This window comes from Monodon monoceros, unplaced genomic scaffold (assembly GCF_005190385.1).
Source record: "Monodon monoceros isolate NGI ecotype Baffin Bay Population unplaced genomic scaffold, NGI_Narwhal_1 Super_Scaffold_15, whole genome shotgun sequence".
In the NCBI taxonomy this organism is placed as follows: domain Eukaryota; kingdom Metazoa; phylum Chordata; class Mammalia; order Artiodactyla; family Monodontidae; genus Monodon; species Monodon monoceros.
Window position 1 is genome coordinate 36,846,657 of NW_021703771.1, and position 17,515 is coordinate 36,864,171.

A 17,515-nucleotide genomic window follows, 5' to 3' on the forward strand; every position below is an offset into this window, starting at 1 on the left:
TTTCCCTATGCTTACAAAAAAGACGGGAAGTATACAGAATGTTGACAGGGATAGTGTTTGAGTGGTAAGATTATGAGTGGTTTTTTGTCTTTATATTTTCTAAATGTTCTATAGTGAACACACTTGTATAGTCAGAGAAAATTTTTATGGGGGAAGGATGAAGGGAATAAACTATCCAAAGAGGTAAATAATAGATAAATATTTTTTATAATCTCACTTTTGAGATAATGTAAAAAAAAGTTATAATAAAATACACAATTGATTTTTGGGGAAATCATTTACATATTTAAAGTATGGGAGTGCAGGAAGTATTTAAATTGGTTCTAATGTTCTTCAGTCCCAACTCTAGTGCCAAGCACTGTACTTATCTACTAGGTACATGATAAACTTATTAGAAAACTTGTTACCCTGTCACCTCTAGCCTTTCTTAGCTATATAATTTTTCATCCCTCATACGGAAGCGCAACATCCATTAAAGGTAATTGATAGTATATTTAGAATTGTTTAAAAATTGTTTCATCAAAAATGTTACCTATCAGAAAGATACTGGCTTTTCACAGTTTTGTAATAAATTGGTATGTTCACTTTAAAACCCAGGTTAATAACTTTATCTTGCTGCTTTATTCTTGCAGCCCTGCCAAGCCCAAACATGTGGAACTAAATCTTAAAACCCCTAAGAATCTTGGCGGTTTGGGAAATGGCCATAATCCATTTAGCCAGCCAGTTCACAAAGGAAACACTGCCACCAAAATCTCCTTATTTGAAAACAAGCAGGCAAATAGCCCAAGACGCACTGACCTTCGAGGTGTGAGGAACACTCCTGCCTCTAATAAAACATTTGTCGAGAGGGCACAGCTGAATTTAGCCAAAAAATCCAAGGAAATGGAGCAGCCTGAAAAGAAGTTGATGCCAAATAGTCACCAGAATGGTGTGCTGGGGAAGGAAACCTTGGCAGAAGCCAAAGTTACTGTTCCTGAAGAGGAGACTCCTGGTTCTTGGCTTAACCAAGGTGATAAGGTAGATGGGCAAACAGATGCTGGCTGCCCTTCTGAACCAGTGGTTGCTGCTCTGATTCCTGTTAAGGACCACGAGCTCTTAGGAGAGGACGACTCAAAGGCTGCTGATAGCAAAAGACTTGAACGTGAAAATATGACTGATACAGCACAAGAGAGCCCTGCCGTTCTTGAGGCCAAAGATTCACCTCCAACAACCATACCAAAGCCACAGGATGGATTTTCTGACTCACAGCACCCAGCTGGGTCATCTAATGGGCCTTCTCTTTCACTGGCTGCCCCCATTCCTGTGGATGATCCCAAAGACACATGTGCTCAAGCTCCTGTAAGCAGTTTTCTGTGCACTGATCTAAAAGTGTCAGAAAACCATAATGGATGTACTCTGCCCGTGTCTCATCAGAATAATGAGAAGATGTCCCCCTCCAGACTTGCAGGAGGAGGAGGGGGAGAAAGAAGCCCTCCTTTGTCCCCAGAGCACAGCCTGGCAGCTATGGGAAATGAGTGTCCATCCAAGGTCCTTGTCCAGGTCAGGTCCTTCATGCTCCCTGTGGAGAACACCAAGGATGTCCCCTCTGGGATCATCTCAGATAGCTCTGAAGTTAGAGAAGCACAGTTGCCAAGCTGTCACAATAATGAACTTGAAGTGGTTTCCGTTGCAAGTCGTACTCCCCAGAAAGAGGAAGTACAGGGCAATAAGAGCACATCACCCAAACACATTCATTGCACAGAGGAACATGTAGCAAAATCTGGCCCACAAGTCATGCTGCCCGAATCAGAAAAAACTCTGCCTATTCAGGGCAACAGAAAACCCCTGAAGACTGAATCCAGCACCACCAACTACCCTGGCAACAGAAATCATTTAGAAACCCCTCAAAGACCCAATCAAAATGTTGTAAATGGCCAGGACAGTCCTGCAAGCCTTTTGAACATTTCTGCTGGTAGTGATGATAGTGTATTCGATTCTTCTTCTGATATGGAAAAATTCACTGAGATTATAAAAAAGATGGACAGCGCAGTTTGTGTGCCCCAGAAGAAAAAGAAGGTCAGGATGCCAAACTCCCCTGCCCCTCACTTCGCCATGCCTCCTATTCATGAGGACAATTTAGAAAAGGTGTTTGATCCCAACGTGTTTACTTTTGGTTTGGGTAAGAAAAAGGAAGGCCAGCCAGAAATGTCACTGGCTTTACACTGGATGCAGAATCTTGACACCAAATCCAAACTGAGACCCAAATGTTCATCCACTGAACAGAGTGTCCTTTTCAAGTCCTCGCAAAGTCGCACTAATGGGAAAGGCGAGCCTCTGGCGGCTCCAGGAGTAAATGACAAGGAGAACAGGGATGTCACAAACGGTGGAGTCAAGAGATCGAGGCTAGAAAAAAGTGCACTTTTCTCAAGCATCTTATCTTCTTTACCACAAGACAGAATCTTTTCTCCCTCTGTAACATCAGTCAATACCATGACCACATCTTTCGACACCACTCACAACAGTTCTCTTTCTCGGCCTTCCGTGTTACAGCCCGTGGCTGAGGGTGCCCCACCCTGTGGTTCAGAAAAAGAACAGCCAAGTCTGCCACCCAGCAACGTAAAGGTCTTCAATTTCAACTCGTCAGATACGTCTCATTCGGGATTGGAAAGTCTGAGCTCCGTGGAAAAGTACTTGCAAAAAGAGGAAACCGGAAAAGATCTGGATTCACGAAGCAACCTACCCGTGCCAAAAACTACATTTTCTGAATTTTCAAAACTGAAGAACAGTGGTGATATGGAAAAGGCTAATCATATTGAAAGTGTTCTTAAATCGAACTTGCCGAGCTATGGAAGCAGTGACACAGACTTCCCCGGTCTTTTCAAATCCACCCTGTTTGACCCAAGCATTTCTTTTTCTGAAATGTCATTATCAGATACAACAGTAAGTAGAAACATAGTATTATTTATGTGGGGTATTTTTAAGTCAGAGGAGAAGGGGACGATGAACAATTCATGTTATTTGTTTAAAAATGGTTATGCTTGTGTCTGATAGTTTTTTATTCATTCATCACATATTTGAAAACCTACTATGTACAAGCGTTTTTAGAGTCCAAGAGAAAAGGTACTTGGATTCTGTTCTCAAGGCATTTGTAGTCCAGCAAGGAAAATAAGCTACAAATATTTTAGGGCACTTGTGAATTTATGTGTTGTATTGTGAAAGGTGTAGTTAAGGTACCTTGAGAGCTCAGAGACAGGGTGTTTTTTCTTCCCTAGTTCTGTGTAAAAATGCTCAATACTATACCTAGAATTTTGAGCATTTATGAAGCAAGCTTCCTTTATCTGGAAAAGCCTCCACCGAGGAATCTTGTTCCTAACCGTTTCTCTTGTACTTTGAGATTCACTCTTTCTTCCCCTTAGTAGCAATAAATGTTTATCCCACATGGTTGCTAAAGTATTTTCTCTTTATCTGGAATTAGTTTTCATTAGGGAAATATTATTTTCCTGCAAAGCTGTTGGGGAGTAAAGAATTTGGTCTACATTGGCACTTTCCTGTAACAGAGTAGAAAGGATGGCAAAATACCATTTTGAGAAACAGTTAAGATTTCTCCATCTTCTTTTATCTGACTGCTGGAAGTTGTTTTTACTCGGTTTTTGATGTGAATTTGTGGCTTTCCGTTACCAAGCTTGATACTCAAGTTGAAAGAGGGAGGCAGATAAAATTTAGAGCTCAGCTCTGCTAAGCCCAGAAACAGGAGTGGGCCTCTGTATTCCTGTGGCCCACCCTGTGAACCAGGCTACCTGGCAAGTGTAGATCAACATCCAACACAGTTTATCCAGGCAGAAAATATCTTGCCCACTTCCTCATTTGTACAGGGCACTGCCCCATGTTTGAATTTGTTGTATTAGCTTTTGCTACAAGCCTATCATGGAATACAATTCTGGAAGCTCTTTCAAAATGTATAGTTGGATTTCCAGCAGAGGCTCAGATCCCTCTGCTCAAAAGTTTTCATATTTTTTACTCTTAGGATGCCATACACACACACACACACATATATATAGATGTAGATATAAAGTAAAAATTATTGAGGACCCCAAAGAGTTTTTGTTGATATGGGTTATGCCTATTGGCATCTATTATATTAGAAATTAATACTGAGAAAAAATTAGAACATACAAATGTACATTCCTGTAGCCATCAGAGCAATGATGTCATCACATGTCATGGACCCTCTGGAAAATTCCGCACTACACCTGTGAGAGAAAGAAAGTGAAAAAGACAAATAACCTTCTTATTATGAAAATGGTTTTGACCTAATGGACTCCCTGCAGAATTATTGGGGACCCTCCAGGGACCCCTGGATTTCACTTTGAGAACCACTACTGTAAACAGATAAAACTGAATCAGCCTATAGCACTTAGAAATCCTAAGATTTTTGAGTATTTCTCTGAAGCACAAAATTGACACTGGTCCACTTCCCGTTCATTACAGCATTATTCTGTCTTTTTAATCATTCTTAGATTACCTCTCTTTGACAACGAGTCTGACAACAGAATATACAGTTTCCCTATGGAGTCCCTTGAAAAACCCAATCAAATGGAGTAAAAAGGAGAAACAAAGTACTTTATTTTTTTTTTGTTTTTTTTACACCTTGGGCTTTGTTGGCTATATAACTATTCTCCCTTTAATGTCTTAACTGAATTTTATTTAAATATCAGGCTTTTTCTTTAGCTTATCTTCTTGAAATGTGCATATATAAATAAGCATATGGCATTTTAATCTGTAATAATGCTCTACTGAGGCCCTTCCTATGGTCTTTCAGGCATATTCCACCCTGGTGTGGTGCAAGAGCGATCAGATCAAAGGCTGTCCTTAGAATAGGCATCCTGTTCAGTGAAAGTAGTCCATGTTTTATAATATTTTTACATGTGTAATTACTATTTTTATTATCTTAGGCATTTCTGGTTTTACTGGTCAGATGGTCTTGAAAATGATTAGTTTTGGAGCCATATAAAAATATATTTTGTTCATCAAAAAGGAGGGATTAAAGTAACCATGTACAATGTACATTGTGAAATATACCATAAACACTTTATTTAGACTAGTTATGTGATGAAAAAACAGTAATTATAGATTCAGATAAGGTATGTATATGAACACATAAAATGGATTCAGCTCATTCTAGATATGTGATTAATCCATTAGAATTTTTCTGTTTATTTGAAATTATACTGAGATTGTTTGAATTATAATCTCTTAGCTGAGTTCTTGTTCTGTGAACTGATGTAAAACATAGGTCTGACTCTTACGCCCTGAACTTTCCAGATTGGTGGAAGTATCCTAGGCATTTAAATGAAAAGAAATTGAAATGTCAAATACAGTTAGAGGGGGGGAAAAGCCCTTATTTTAATAGAGTCAAAGAGAGTTTGTTTTGTTTTTAAAATTTTTATTTATTTTTATTTTTGGCTGCCTTGGGTCTTTGTTGCTGTGCGCAGGCTATTCTTCGTTGAGGTTCCCAGGCTTCTCACTGCGGTGGCTTCTCTTGTTGCAGAGCATGGGCTCTAGGCGCGCAGGCTTCAGTAGTTGTGGCACTCGGGCTCAGTAGTTGTGGCTCGCGGGCTCTAGAGTGCAGGCTCAGTAGTTGTGGCACACGGGCTTAGTTGCTCCGTGGCACGTGGGATCTTCCCGGACCAGGGCTCGAACCCATGTCCCCTGCACTGGCAGGCGGATTCTTAACCACTGTGCCACCAGCGAAGTCCTGTCAAAGCGAGTTTTAAGACAACTTTGGCATAGATCAAGGTAGACATGTTTCCAAATTGACAAATATGAGGCAAATACGATCTTAAAGGATCATGAGAGGAGAAAAGAGGACTTTACATAAAGTTTAATTATTTGTTGTGTTTTTGTTCATCTGATTACAGACACTTAAAGGAAGTGTCCAGAATAAAATCAATCCCCGACCTGGAAAGGTAAGATTATTTTCTATTCCGAGTCTAGATTTCATTTTGATCTGTTAAAGTGCAGTAAAACGTGCTACCACTCTCACTTTCTTTAGGTGGTGATATATGGTGAACCTGACGTCTCAGAGGAGTGCATTGAAGTGTTCAGTGACATTGAGGATTGCAGCTCTTGGAGCCTCTCTCCCGTGATACTCATAAAAGTTGTTAGAGGATGGTAAGAGTGACACTTTGTGTTTCTGACTTGGAGGGTGTGTGTTTCACATTTTTAATTACCCTTTTGGTCATTAGTACTTATTTTAAATTATGCCCTTAGCAATGTAAAGGGCAGACAATACTAGTCATAGTGAATACTAAAAGAAATTCATGTCTAAGAAATATGGTTTATAATGTTATTTCTGATGATAGGAATGATGCATGTTGTTGTTAGAAAAATCAGAAAAGTGCAGCAGTATAAGTTTCTTTTTCCCACATAATGTTGGTTTGGACTAATGAGCACCAGAGTCCATAATATACTTTTGGTTATTGAATTTTCAATGAGGTTGATAAGAATTGCACTACTCATGTCGATAGGTCATAGCCATGTTGATAGAATTTTTTAAATTCTATAAGAAAAAACATCTTTGCTAACTTTTTTTAATGACAGTTCAGTGAAGGACTAATCTAAATTTTATTTTCTAACTTTTTGACAGCAGATCGTTTTTATTAAGTAAAGAAACCGTGAAACAATTATATTACCAGCTTAAATGCTTCGAGGAAATACACAGGAAATTGAATAAAGAAAAGCAGTTTTTAAAAAAAAAATCACTTACCTGGCATGAATACTTATCTTTAGTGCCTATTTATAAGCTTGTTTAAAAGAAAGAGTGTAGGGCTCTTTATGGTTTACAAAATTATTAAGCTTTTCTTTAGGTCTCCATTTGATTAAATATGCAGCATCTTTCCTCTTAGGTTTTAGATATTTTAATATATTTTTCTGTATATTCACCATATTCGTTAGAAAAATACAATTAGCTTTTGTTCTTAAATTTGAAAACTGAAAGTTATAATTTTGTTTTTAATGAATAGTGATTCTTCAACTTTTGTTGACTTCTCTTAAGACCAGCACTGTCATATGTTGTCATGAGGTTTTTCTTTAGTGTTCAGATGTTGTTGGGAAGAATACTGTAAAAATGCTTTCTGGGTCACTGAAGTTAAAGTATTACATAGTATATCTGAAAGTTGCTAAGACAGTAGATCTCAAAAGCTCTCATCACTAGGAAAAAAATTGTAACTGTGAGGTGGTGGATGTTAACTAAACTTATTATGGTGATCATTTCGTAATATACACAGATATCAAATCATCATGTTGTACAACTTAAACTAATACAATGTTATATGTCAATTAGATCTCAATAAAACTGCAAAAAATGCTTTCCATTATCACGCATGTAGTAGTCCTTTGTATCAATATTTCCATTGATATGGTTCTAATATATAAGTTAAAATCCCGCAAGAGAAGTGTTTTTTACATACATAAAGAGAAAAAATTGCAATAAACGTCCATTTATCTGACATATTACTAAGTCTCCACCAACTGGCAATTCTATAAAACTTTAGTAGCTCTATAATGTTCATATTGATAGTCAAAAGTCCTCTAAAATCCTGATAAAATTCTTCAGTTATCAGAGCTTAATTATGCCCACTGAAGTTTTAGTTTTAGGGAGAGTTTATGCTGTTTTAATTGCTAGAGAATTGGCCACTAATATATGGTATATATATAGTGGCTATTGGCCAGAATATTTGCGTATTCAAAATCTCTCTCACCAAGACTGGCTAATAGTTTTGCTATGTTTTATTCTTAGCTGGATTTTTTATGAGAAACCAAATTTTGAAGGACACTCCATCCCCTTAGAAGAGGGAGAATTGGAACTGTCTGGTCTCTGGGGTATAGAAGATATTTTGGAAAGAAACGATGACGAGGCAGAGTCGGCTAAGCCTGTGGTGATTGGTTCAATCAGACTTGTGGTCCAGGTAGGTAAAATTCGTAAGGTTTTAATAAAGGCAAACTGAATTTCATCCATTCTTTCAGCAAATATTTATTGAATGCTGGGTACAATTCTTTTGAGAGAGAGTTTCATTTTATGATAAAAGTGGGACAAATATTTGGTGTTTTATGGATGTATTTTCTGTATTTTAAACATTTGTACATGTTAAATGAATTAGAACTAAGAAACATTCTAATTGGTTAGTCATCTTTTTCACAATAAATCCTGGAGGTAAATTTCTCATTCCGGCCCCCCATTCCCATCTGCAACTGTATTTTACTTAATAACCTAGTTTTGATGAGTTCTGTATGTACAGATTTTTGTTTTTTTAAAAATTTATGTATTTATTTTTGGCTACGTTGGGTCTTCGTTGCTGCGTGCAGACTTTCTCTAGTTGCAGAGAGCGGGGGCTACTCTTTGTTGCGGTGAACGGGCTTCTCATTGCGGTGGCTTCTCATGTTGCACGTGTTGCGGAGCACGGGCTCTAGGTGCGCGGGCTTCAGTAGTTGTGGCACGTGCGTACAGTAGTTGTGGCTTGCGGGCTCTAGAGCACAGGCTCAGTAGTTGTGGTGCACGGGCTTAGTTGTTCCGTGCATGTGGGATCTTCCCGGGTTCCCTGCATTGGCAGGTGGATTCTTAACCACTGTGCCACCAGGGAAGTCCTGAACAGATTTTTCTTTTTTTTTAAATTAATTTATTATTTATTTATTTTTGGCTGCGTTCAGTCTTCGTTGCTGTGTGCGGGCTTTCTTTTTTAGTTGAGGCGAGCGGGGGTTACTCTTCATTGTGGTACACAGGCCTCTCATTGCGGTGGCTTCTCTTGTTGCGGAGCATGGGCCAGATTTTTCTTTTACTTAGTTTGTTTTTTGGTTGCTGTGCGAGTTCTTATTACCTTGAGTGGCTTACAGGAGTTATGTTTTGGAAAAATAAATAATCCAAAGATAATTCAGTTGATCAACTCTGGCATTTCATGTGCGTTTTTAGAAAAATAGGTATTTAAGGCCACTTTATGGATTGGGTAAAAATTTCTTGGTCCCTCATTCGTTGTTGAGGAACTTGTATCAGTTCTTCACGGTTCTTGGCATTTGATGATTCTTTACCTTTAAAAATGTAAAAGGTTATCTTCCAAGTGAAAAAACTCCATTTGTGTACTAGACATGGGTGTTGGGGTACAATAGGGAAAAAAGCCATGTTCCAAAGTGAGAATGAGTAAGAGTGACTAACAGCTTTTGGCGGAGGAAAATGTCACCTGTTTCCTGGGTCAACATTTCTGAGTGACTTAGGTGGTAATATTGGTATTCTAAACGATTTATCTCTTACTAGTTTTAAGTACATAATGTGATGAACCTTATGTAAGACACGAGAAACACCATTTTAAAATGTCATAGTGGGATAATTTACCTGCAGTTTTTATTTATTACTCAAATAGTATTGGTAGTGAAACAATATTTAAAACTGTCATCCAAAATTCCATCTCTCATGAAGTGTCCTCCCTTCATTTTTCTGAATTCTCTACTCTGTCTTGGCCATATTATAATCTGCTTTTTCTATAGTTGTAATCATAATACAGGTACAGTGTTGTTTTCCTTTAAAACTGTGATTCTCAATCCTTTTTTTCTCTCTCCATACCACTTTCCTGAAGGTTACACTCCCGTTTGTAACATCTCTCAATGATTTGCCACTGGGGGAGGTATTAGGATCTGGTGGGATGGGGATTTAGGGATCCCGGAAGGTGGGCTAAGGGAAATGAAGCACATTGGTAAAGAGGCCTCCTATTTCCCCTGATAATAGCAGACCTAAGGTGAATTAATGCTTTTCATGTTATTACATGGTTTGGGGTTTAACTGAGCATCATATTCCATTGATATGATGCGCTATCATTTATTTTACCTTTCTTCTTACTGTGGGACTTAGGGAAAAACTTACCTTAAATAATACTGCATGAACATTTTTGTGCATTTACTAATGTATACATTTTCTGATTTATTTCCTTGGGGTAAGTTTTTCTGAATGGTGTCATGTTAAAGAGAAGGAATACTTTTATGGCTCCTAATATGTGACGAATTGTAACTTTTTACAGATTTGTGTTTATGGTTTCTTGACACATAAACATAAGTCACAACGTATATTCAAGGGGGTCACCTTTTCAGTTCACTAGATTTGTTCCTTTTGTTAATGTTTGAAAGAGCTGCCCCTAAACTGACCCAAGTGTTAACCATTTTTGCTGTACCTCAGTTCACCTCGCTCTGCAACACAGAAGAGGTTCAAAAAACATTCGATCAGGGCTCAGGCACTCAGCCAAGAGAGGCCTTTTGTAGAGTGTTTGATGGACATGCAGTGCATGGAATAGTGACTAAAGTGTAGAGATTTAAATCACCATAAACGTGTGCCTTTGCCTTTTATGACTTAGACCAAGCCGACATCATAGTCAAGGAGAGTTACCACAGGGGGCTTATGGGCACAAAACAGCTGAGGAAGATTCCAAGTGCAACCACTCTATAAACCAGTATCCCTGGACATGGACGGTCACAGGAGAGCAAAGGAACTAAAACTCATGTTACCAAGGAAAGCGAAGCAGTTTTTTGTTTGTTTGTTTGTTTGTTTGTGAGGATGAGAGAAATAACTATGTTCCCAAACTCTAAAATACATTTCTGGTGCTCTTTGCTTGAATGTAACACTGAGATATATGACTAAACCAATGTGTCTGCCCCGAAAGATCATATATTATTAGGTCATGGGTGAAAACAGGAAAGGGATAAAGTGGTAGGTGATCTGTGCAACGTATTGTATATTTAAAGCTTCTTTTAATTATTTGAAAAGAAGAATAACGAGCTTACTGTAGAGTTTAATACATGGTGTACTATTTGTATTCGTGTATTCGTGTATTCATTTTTCTTTTCTTTTTTTTTTTTAGGATTACAGAGTTAGTCACATTGACTTATTTACTGAACCAGAAGGGTTAGGACTTCTAAATTCCTACTTTGATGATATTGAAGAAATGCAGGGGTTTGGTATGATGCAGAAGACTTGTTCCATTAAAGTACATTGGGGCATGTGAGTATTTTATTTCCAATACAATTTTAATGAAGCCCTTTTTTGAGTGTAAAAGGAGGACTTAAGATACTCTGTCTCTGATTTGTTGTCCTGTCAAGTAATTATTGACTACAAGGTTTTATTGTTTTTTCGATAAGGCACGAAAAATCTGATATTTTTGGTTACTGTGTTACTTATGTTCTTATGATTCAGCTCTCTTATAAACAATGATGATTTCTTGGAGGAAGTGCAGGGAGAAAACTGCATTTTTTTAAAAAATTAATTTATTTATTTTTGGCTGTGTTGGGTCTTCGTTGCTGCACACAGGCTTTCTCTAGCTGCCGCGAGTAGGGGCTACTCTTTGTTGTGGTGTGCAGGCTTCTCCTTGTGGTGGCTTCTCTTGTTACGGAGCACAGGCTCTAGGCACGCAGGCTTCAGTAGTTGTGGCTCATGGGCTCTAGAGCGCAGGCTCAGTAGTTGTGGCACACGGGCTTTGTTGCTCTGCGGCATGTGGGATCTTCCTGGACCAGGGATCAAACCCGTGTCCCCTGCATTGGCAGGTGGATTCTTAACCACTGCACCACCAGGGAAGTCCAAAAACTGCACTTTTAATGTGGGAATTTCCTTTTTGCAAAGGAACCTGATTCATTCAAAGTTGAGTTGCAGATTATACCTTCAGGGTAATTCAAAGGAGGTAATTAAAACATGTGTGCCCCTGACATTTCAGGTGGGATGGAGGCCAACATGCATGCTACTTCCTTTAACATTTTCACACAATGCTTTCCAAAGCCCCTAGAATGTTGGTTTCAAAAATCACAGGAAATTGCAAGGGTATTTTGAAGGAAATGGGAATATCTCAGAGGAGAAATAAGGCTAGAAAGTTCAGGCTGCAGAACTGAAGCTTGTGGCTTCTGCAGTGGAGCGCACAGCCCAGGGCATGTGACAGACATCCACTGAGATGCAGGAAAAAACACTAAAGCTTCTTTATATATTATTTAAAATCTTCTTTTCAAATTTTGTCTTTGTGTATATTTTCTAATCAATTCATAATATATTCAGTGGTTATATATATATGTTATATATTCAGAGACTGCTCAAGAGATTTTATTAATGGAATATGCATAAGATAATACATAAGTAATGAGTCCGAAGGTAAATACTACAAGAAACATAAATTATGGAGAGGGACAAGTGGAAGTGCTACTTTAGAGTGTGGTCGGGAAGGTCCCTGGTGACCTTTAAGCAGAGACCTGAGGAAGTGAGGGAGTCAGCTGAGGGACATCTGAGGGAGGTGGAGCAGGGGAGTGTCCTAGGCAGGAAGCCCAGCATTTGCAAAGCCCTCCAGGGGATGTTTGGGCAACAGGTGGGAGGTCTGGCTGCAGTAGAGTGAGCTAGGAGGACCAGTGATGGGAGAGGGGCCTCCTGTCGTGTCAGACCTTGAAGGACTTGGGAGGGATTTTAGATGGCTCCAAGTGACGTGAGAACTCATTGGAGGATTTTGATCTAACTTGTGTTTTAGGAGGATCACTCTAGCTGCTGTGTAAAAGCAGATTGTAAAGAGGTAAGAATGGAAGCAAAGAAACCAGTTAGGAGGTCACTGCAGTTACATAGGCAAGAGGTTTTGGTGACTTGGCATCATAGTAGTGGTGAAAAATGGTCAGATTCTGGATACATTTTGAAGACAGAACCAACATGTGCTGACAGATTTTATGTGGGGTGTGAGGGGCTGAGAAATGTCCAGGGTTTGGGACCCCAGCATTTACCAGAATGGAGAAAACTAGGAGGGGGAATGAAATCCAGGAGTTGAGTTTGTGAGGTTAAGTTGGAGATGTCAACTGCACATAAGAGGTCAGGAAGGTGACTGGATGCATGACACTGGAATTCGGGCTTGGGGTGAGGCTGGAGATCAAATCAGGAGTCATCAGCATGGAGAATGTATCTAAACCCCGGTGCTAGATAAGATCTCATCGGGGAGTGAGTGTAAAGAGCAGAAAAGGCATCTGAGCTTCGGGCACTTTCGTGTTTAGTGATTGGTAAGAAAAGGAGGAATCTAAACAAAAAAAGTGTCTTCATCTCTTGCTGCCTTTTATTTTTTTCACATCAAAGAGATCTCTACATCTTTTTTCTCAAAGCATTTAACGTTGAGAAATATCACTTTCCTTAGAAGAATGAAATAGGTGTCTGCCATAATATTTTAATCTCCATGTCTGGAAGGTTTCATGACTCAGGCTTGGGCTATGTGGAAGCATAATGAGCTACACTTAAATAAAGTTTCTTACCTTGACAGTAAGTTTAACCTAGTTTTATAGGTGGTAGTTACAAACCAGTAATGTTTTACAAGTTTTGATGGGCTTGCATGGCAGTAGACTTTTTTGTTTTTTTTCCTGGTTCTTCATTTCCATTAGGATAATAGGAAGCTGCCTTGGATGTCAGCTCAAAGTTTGGGGTCATTGAACTTGGTCATCTTGGGACCAGGTCAGTAGTACTTTTACAGATCTCCAAGGAGAATCTCAATGGGTTGGGAGCATTCAGCAGATAACAGGTACCCGAACTCATGTTGCTTCTGTTGGTGCAGCAGTCCCCTGAACTGGTGTAAGAGAAGATTTTGCTGGGGGTGGTGTAGGGGGCGTGGTACTTGTTTAGATTCCATTAGGAGATTTATTTCAGGGCCTATTCATTCTGGATTAGGTTTTGCTACACATACACAAATTAAGAGTATTACTTGTCAGTTTCTTATTTGGGAAAGTGAGACATTTCTAACTCACATTTCCTTTCAGATTCTGTTGACTGTGATTTGTTTTTAAACCTTTGTTTAAAGCAGCTGGCTAATCCTAGTACCCATCCTTGTAGAGGTGAGGGCGCATCTTTTTTTGAGTATATTTCTAATAAACAAAGCTAAAGGATTTTAGAACTTCAAAGGGAGCATTATGAGCATCTGTTCCAACACCATCATTTAACCAAGGAAGACAGGTTTTGGTCACTTTCTCAAGTTGGATTAGTTGTTAGGATTAGTCGTCAGCAGAACAGGTACTGGAATGCAGGTGTTCTGAAGTCAAGGGACTTTTGTTTTGTTTTGTTTTGTTTTGTTTTTGCGGTACGCGGGCCTCTCACTGTTGTGGCCTCTCCCGTTGCGGAGCACAGGCTCCGGACGCGCAGGCTCAGCGGCCATGGCTCACGAGCCCAGCCGCTCCGCAACCGGGGCACGAACCCGTGTCCCCTGCATTGGCAGGCGGACTCTCAACCACTGCGCCACCAGGGAAGCCCAAGGGACATTTTTTAATAGCCACATATTCTTTTGATCAGTGCTGTTATGAAATATCTGATATATAAGAATATATGTATATGTGAATTACGAAGTCTAGTAGTCAAGCCCCCACGTGCCCATCACCCGACAGAGAACCTCACTGTTACCAATGCTGCCGCAGGACCTGGCATAGCCCGCCTGCTCCCATCCCCCTGACTCCTCTACGTGTGTGACCCCTCTCTGAAACTTTGCGGTTTTCTCATTCCCTTATTTTATAGTTTCATCCTATGGTATCTGTCCCTGCACTGTTTTAGTTGTGCTTGCTTTTGAACTTCATAAAAATGTTATCAAACGTCCGTGTGGCTTGTTCCTTTTTCTTTACGTTGTTTCTAAGATTACCCATATTGATGAGTATATCTGTACTTACTCTTTTTGTTTGTTTTAAATTTATTTTTTGGCTACATTGGGTCTTTTTTTTTTTTTAAATAGGACTCTATTCACAGGAGTCTTAGCCTCTAGAAATGTTTTGCATTGAAAGAAAGCTATAAAGAATTGATCTTTTCTTTAGATCAATTCTTTAGAATTGTTTAAAAGTTTTCTATGTTATATAACCACATGTAAAAATTATGACTAATGAATTCAATCAAACTCCAAATTTTAATCCTCTGAAAGTAGCTTTTAGGTTAAGATATTAAGTGTGGCTCAATGTTGTACCTTCAGTTGACTTGTCATCTATTGAAAGAAGGCCCACTTGGGTGGGAGCCCCATCTTCCTCTCTGCCTTGACTCAGGTGGGCCTGTGCTCATACATATCCCTACTTGGAGGCATGACCTATTCTTAGATTTCAGCTCTCTGATGGGTTCAAGAAATTTTGTAATCTTCTACTTTATCCAGCTTTTTCTTCTTGTTAGAATAACACTCTTCACAGCTTTCTCCATCTTAAGTGGAAACTAGCAGTCCCATTGTGATGATTTTTTAAAATTAATTATTTTATACAGCAGGTTCTTATTAGTCATCCATTTTACACATATCGGTGTATATATGTCAATCCCAATCTCCCAATTCATCCCACCACCACCCCCCGCCACTTCCCCCTCTTGGTGTCCATACGTTTGTTCTCTACATCTGTGTCTCTATTTCTGCCCTGCAAACCAGTTCATCTGTACCATTTTTCTAGGTTCCACGTATATGTGTTAATATACGATATTTGTTTTTCTCTTTCTGCCTTACTTCACTCTGTATGACAGTCTCATCCATCCACATATCCACAAATGACCCAATTTTGTTCCGTTTTATGGCTGAGTAATACTCCATTGTATATATGTACCACATCTTTATCCATTCGTCTGTCGATGGGCATTTAGGCTGCTTCCATGACCTGGCTATTGTAAATAGTGCTGCAGTGAACATTGGGGTGCATGTGTCTTTTTGAATTATGGCTTTCTCTGGGTATATGCCCAGTAGTGGGATTGCTGGGTCATATGGTAATTCTATTTTTAGTTTTTCAAGGAACCTCCATACTCTTCTCCATAGTGGCTGTATCAATTTACATTCCCACCAGCAGTGCAAGAGGGTTCCCTTTCCTCCACACCCTCTCCAGCATTTGTTGTTTGTAGACTTTCTGATGAAGCCCATTCTAACTGGTGTGAGGTGATACCTCATTGTAGTTTTGATTTGCATTTCTCTAATGATTAGTGATGTTGAGCAGCTTTTCATGTGCTTCTTGGCCATCTGTATGTCTTCTTTGGAGAAATGTCTATTTAGTCTTCTGCCCATTTTTGGATTGGGTTTTTTTTTTAATATTGAGCTGCATGAGCTGTTTATATATTTTGGAGATTAATCCTTTGTCCATTGATTCGTTTGCAAATATTTTCTCCCATTCTGAGGGTTGTCTTTTCGTCTTGTTTATGGTTTCCTTTGCTGTGCAAAAGCTTTTAAGTTTCATTAGGTCTCATTTGTTTATTTTTGTTTTTATTTCCATTACTTTAGGAGGTGGATCAAAAAAAGATCTTGCTTTGATTTATGTCAAAGAGTGTTCTTCCTATGTTTTCCTCTAATAGTTTTATAGTGTCCGATCTTACATTTAGGTCTCTAATCCATTTTGAATTTATTTTTGTGTATGGTGTTAGGGAGTGTTCTAATTTTACTCTTTTACATGTAGCTGTCCAGTTTTCCAGCACCACTTATTGAAGCGACTGTCCTTTCTCCATTGTATATACTTGCCTCCTTTGTCATAGATTAGTTGACCATACCTGCGCGGGTTTATCTCAGGGCTTCCTGTCTTGTTCCATTGATCTGTATTTCTGTTTCTGTGCCAGTACCATATTGTCTTGATTACTGTAGCTTTGTAGTGTAGTCTGAAGTCAGGGAGTCTGATTCCTCCAGCTCCGTTTTTTTCCCTGAAGACCGCTTTGGCTATTCGGGGTCTTTGGTGTCGCCATACAAATTTTAAGATGTTTTGTTCTCGTTCTGTAAAAAATGCCATTGATAATGGCATCGAATCTGTACGTTACTTTGGGTAGTATAGTCATTTTCGCAGTATTGATTCTTTCAATCCAAGAACATGGTATATCTCTCCATCTGTTGGTATCATCTTTAATTCCTTTCATCAGTGTCTTATAGTTTTCTGCATACAGGTCTTTTGTCTCCCTAGGTAGGTTTATTCCTAGGTATTTTATTCTTTTTGTTGCAGTGGTAAATGGGAGTGTTTCCTTAATTTCTCATTCAGATTTTCCATTATTACTGTATAGGAATGCAAGAGGTTTCTGTGCATTAATTTTGTATCCTGCAACTTTACCAAATTCATTGATCAGCTCTAGTAGTTTTCTGGTGGCATCTTTAGGATTCTCTATGTATAGTATCATGTCATCTGCAAACAGTGACAGTTTTACTACTTCTTTTCCAATTTGTATTCCTTTTATTTCTTTTTCTTCTCTGATTGCCGTGGCTAGGACTTCCAAAACTATGTTGAATAATAGTGGTGAGAGTGGACATCCTTGTCTTGTTCGTGATCTTAGAGGAAATGCTTTCAGTTTTTCACCATTGAGAATGATGTTTGCTGTGGGTTTGTCGTATATGGCCTTTATTACGTTGAGGTAGTTTCCCTCTCTGACCACTTTCTGAAGAGTTTTTATCATAAATTGGTGTTGAATTTTGTAAGAAGCTTCTTCTGCATCTATTGAGATGATCATATGGTTTTTATTCTTCAATCCGTTAATATGGTGCATCACATTGATTGATTTGCGTATATTGAAGAATCCTTGCATCCCTGGGATAAA

At 38.9% G+C, this 17,515-nt stretch overlaps 1 protein-coding gene across 1 annotated transcript in view; it reads left to right on the top strand.

Moving 5' to 3' along the window:
• Positions 1 to 17,515, top strand: part of CRYBG1 (crystallin beta-gamma domain containing 1) — a 60,133-nt gene that overhangs the window by 5,934 nt on the left and 36,684 nt on the right. The window contains exons 2-6 of the mRNA XM_029224232.1: positions 633 to 2,919; positions 5,898 to 5,945; positions 6,032 to 6,150; positions 7,778 to 7,946; positions 10,875 to 11,014. Of these exons, the coding sequence (XP_029080065.1) occupies positions 633 to 2,919; positions 5,898 to 5,945; positions 6,032 to 6,150; positions 7,778 to 7,946; positions 10,875 to 11,014 (2,763 nt within the window). The remainder of the gene's footprint in view (positions 1 to 632; positions 2,920 to 5,897; positions 5,946 to 6,031; positions 6,151 to 7,777; positions 7,947 to 10,874; positions 11,015 to 17,515) is intronic.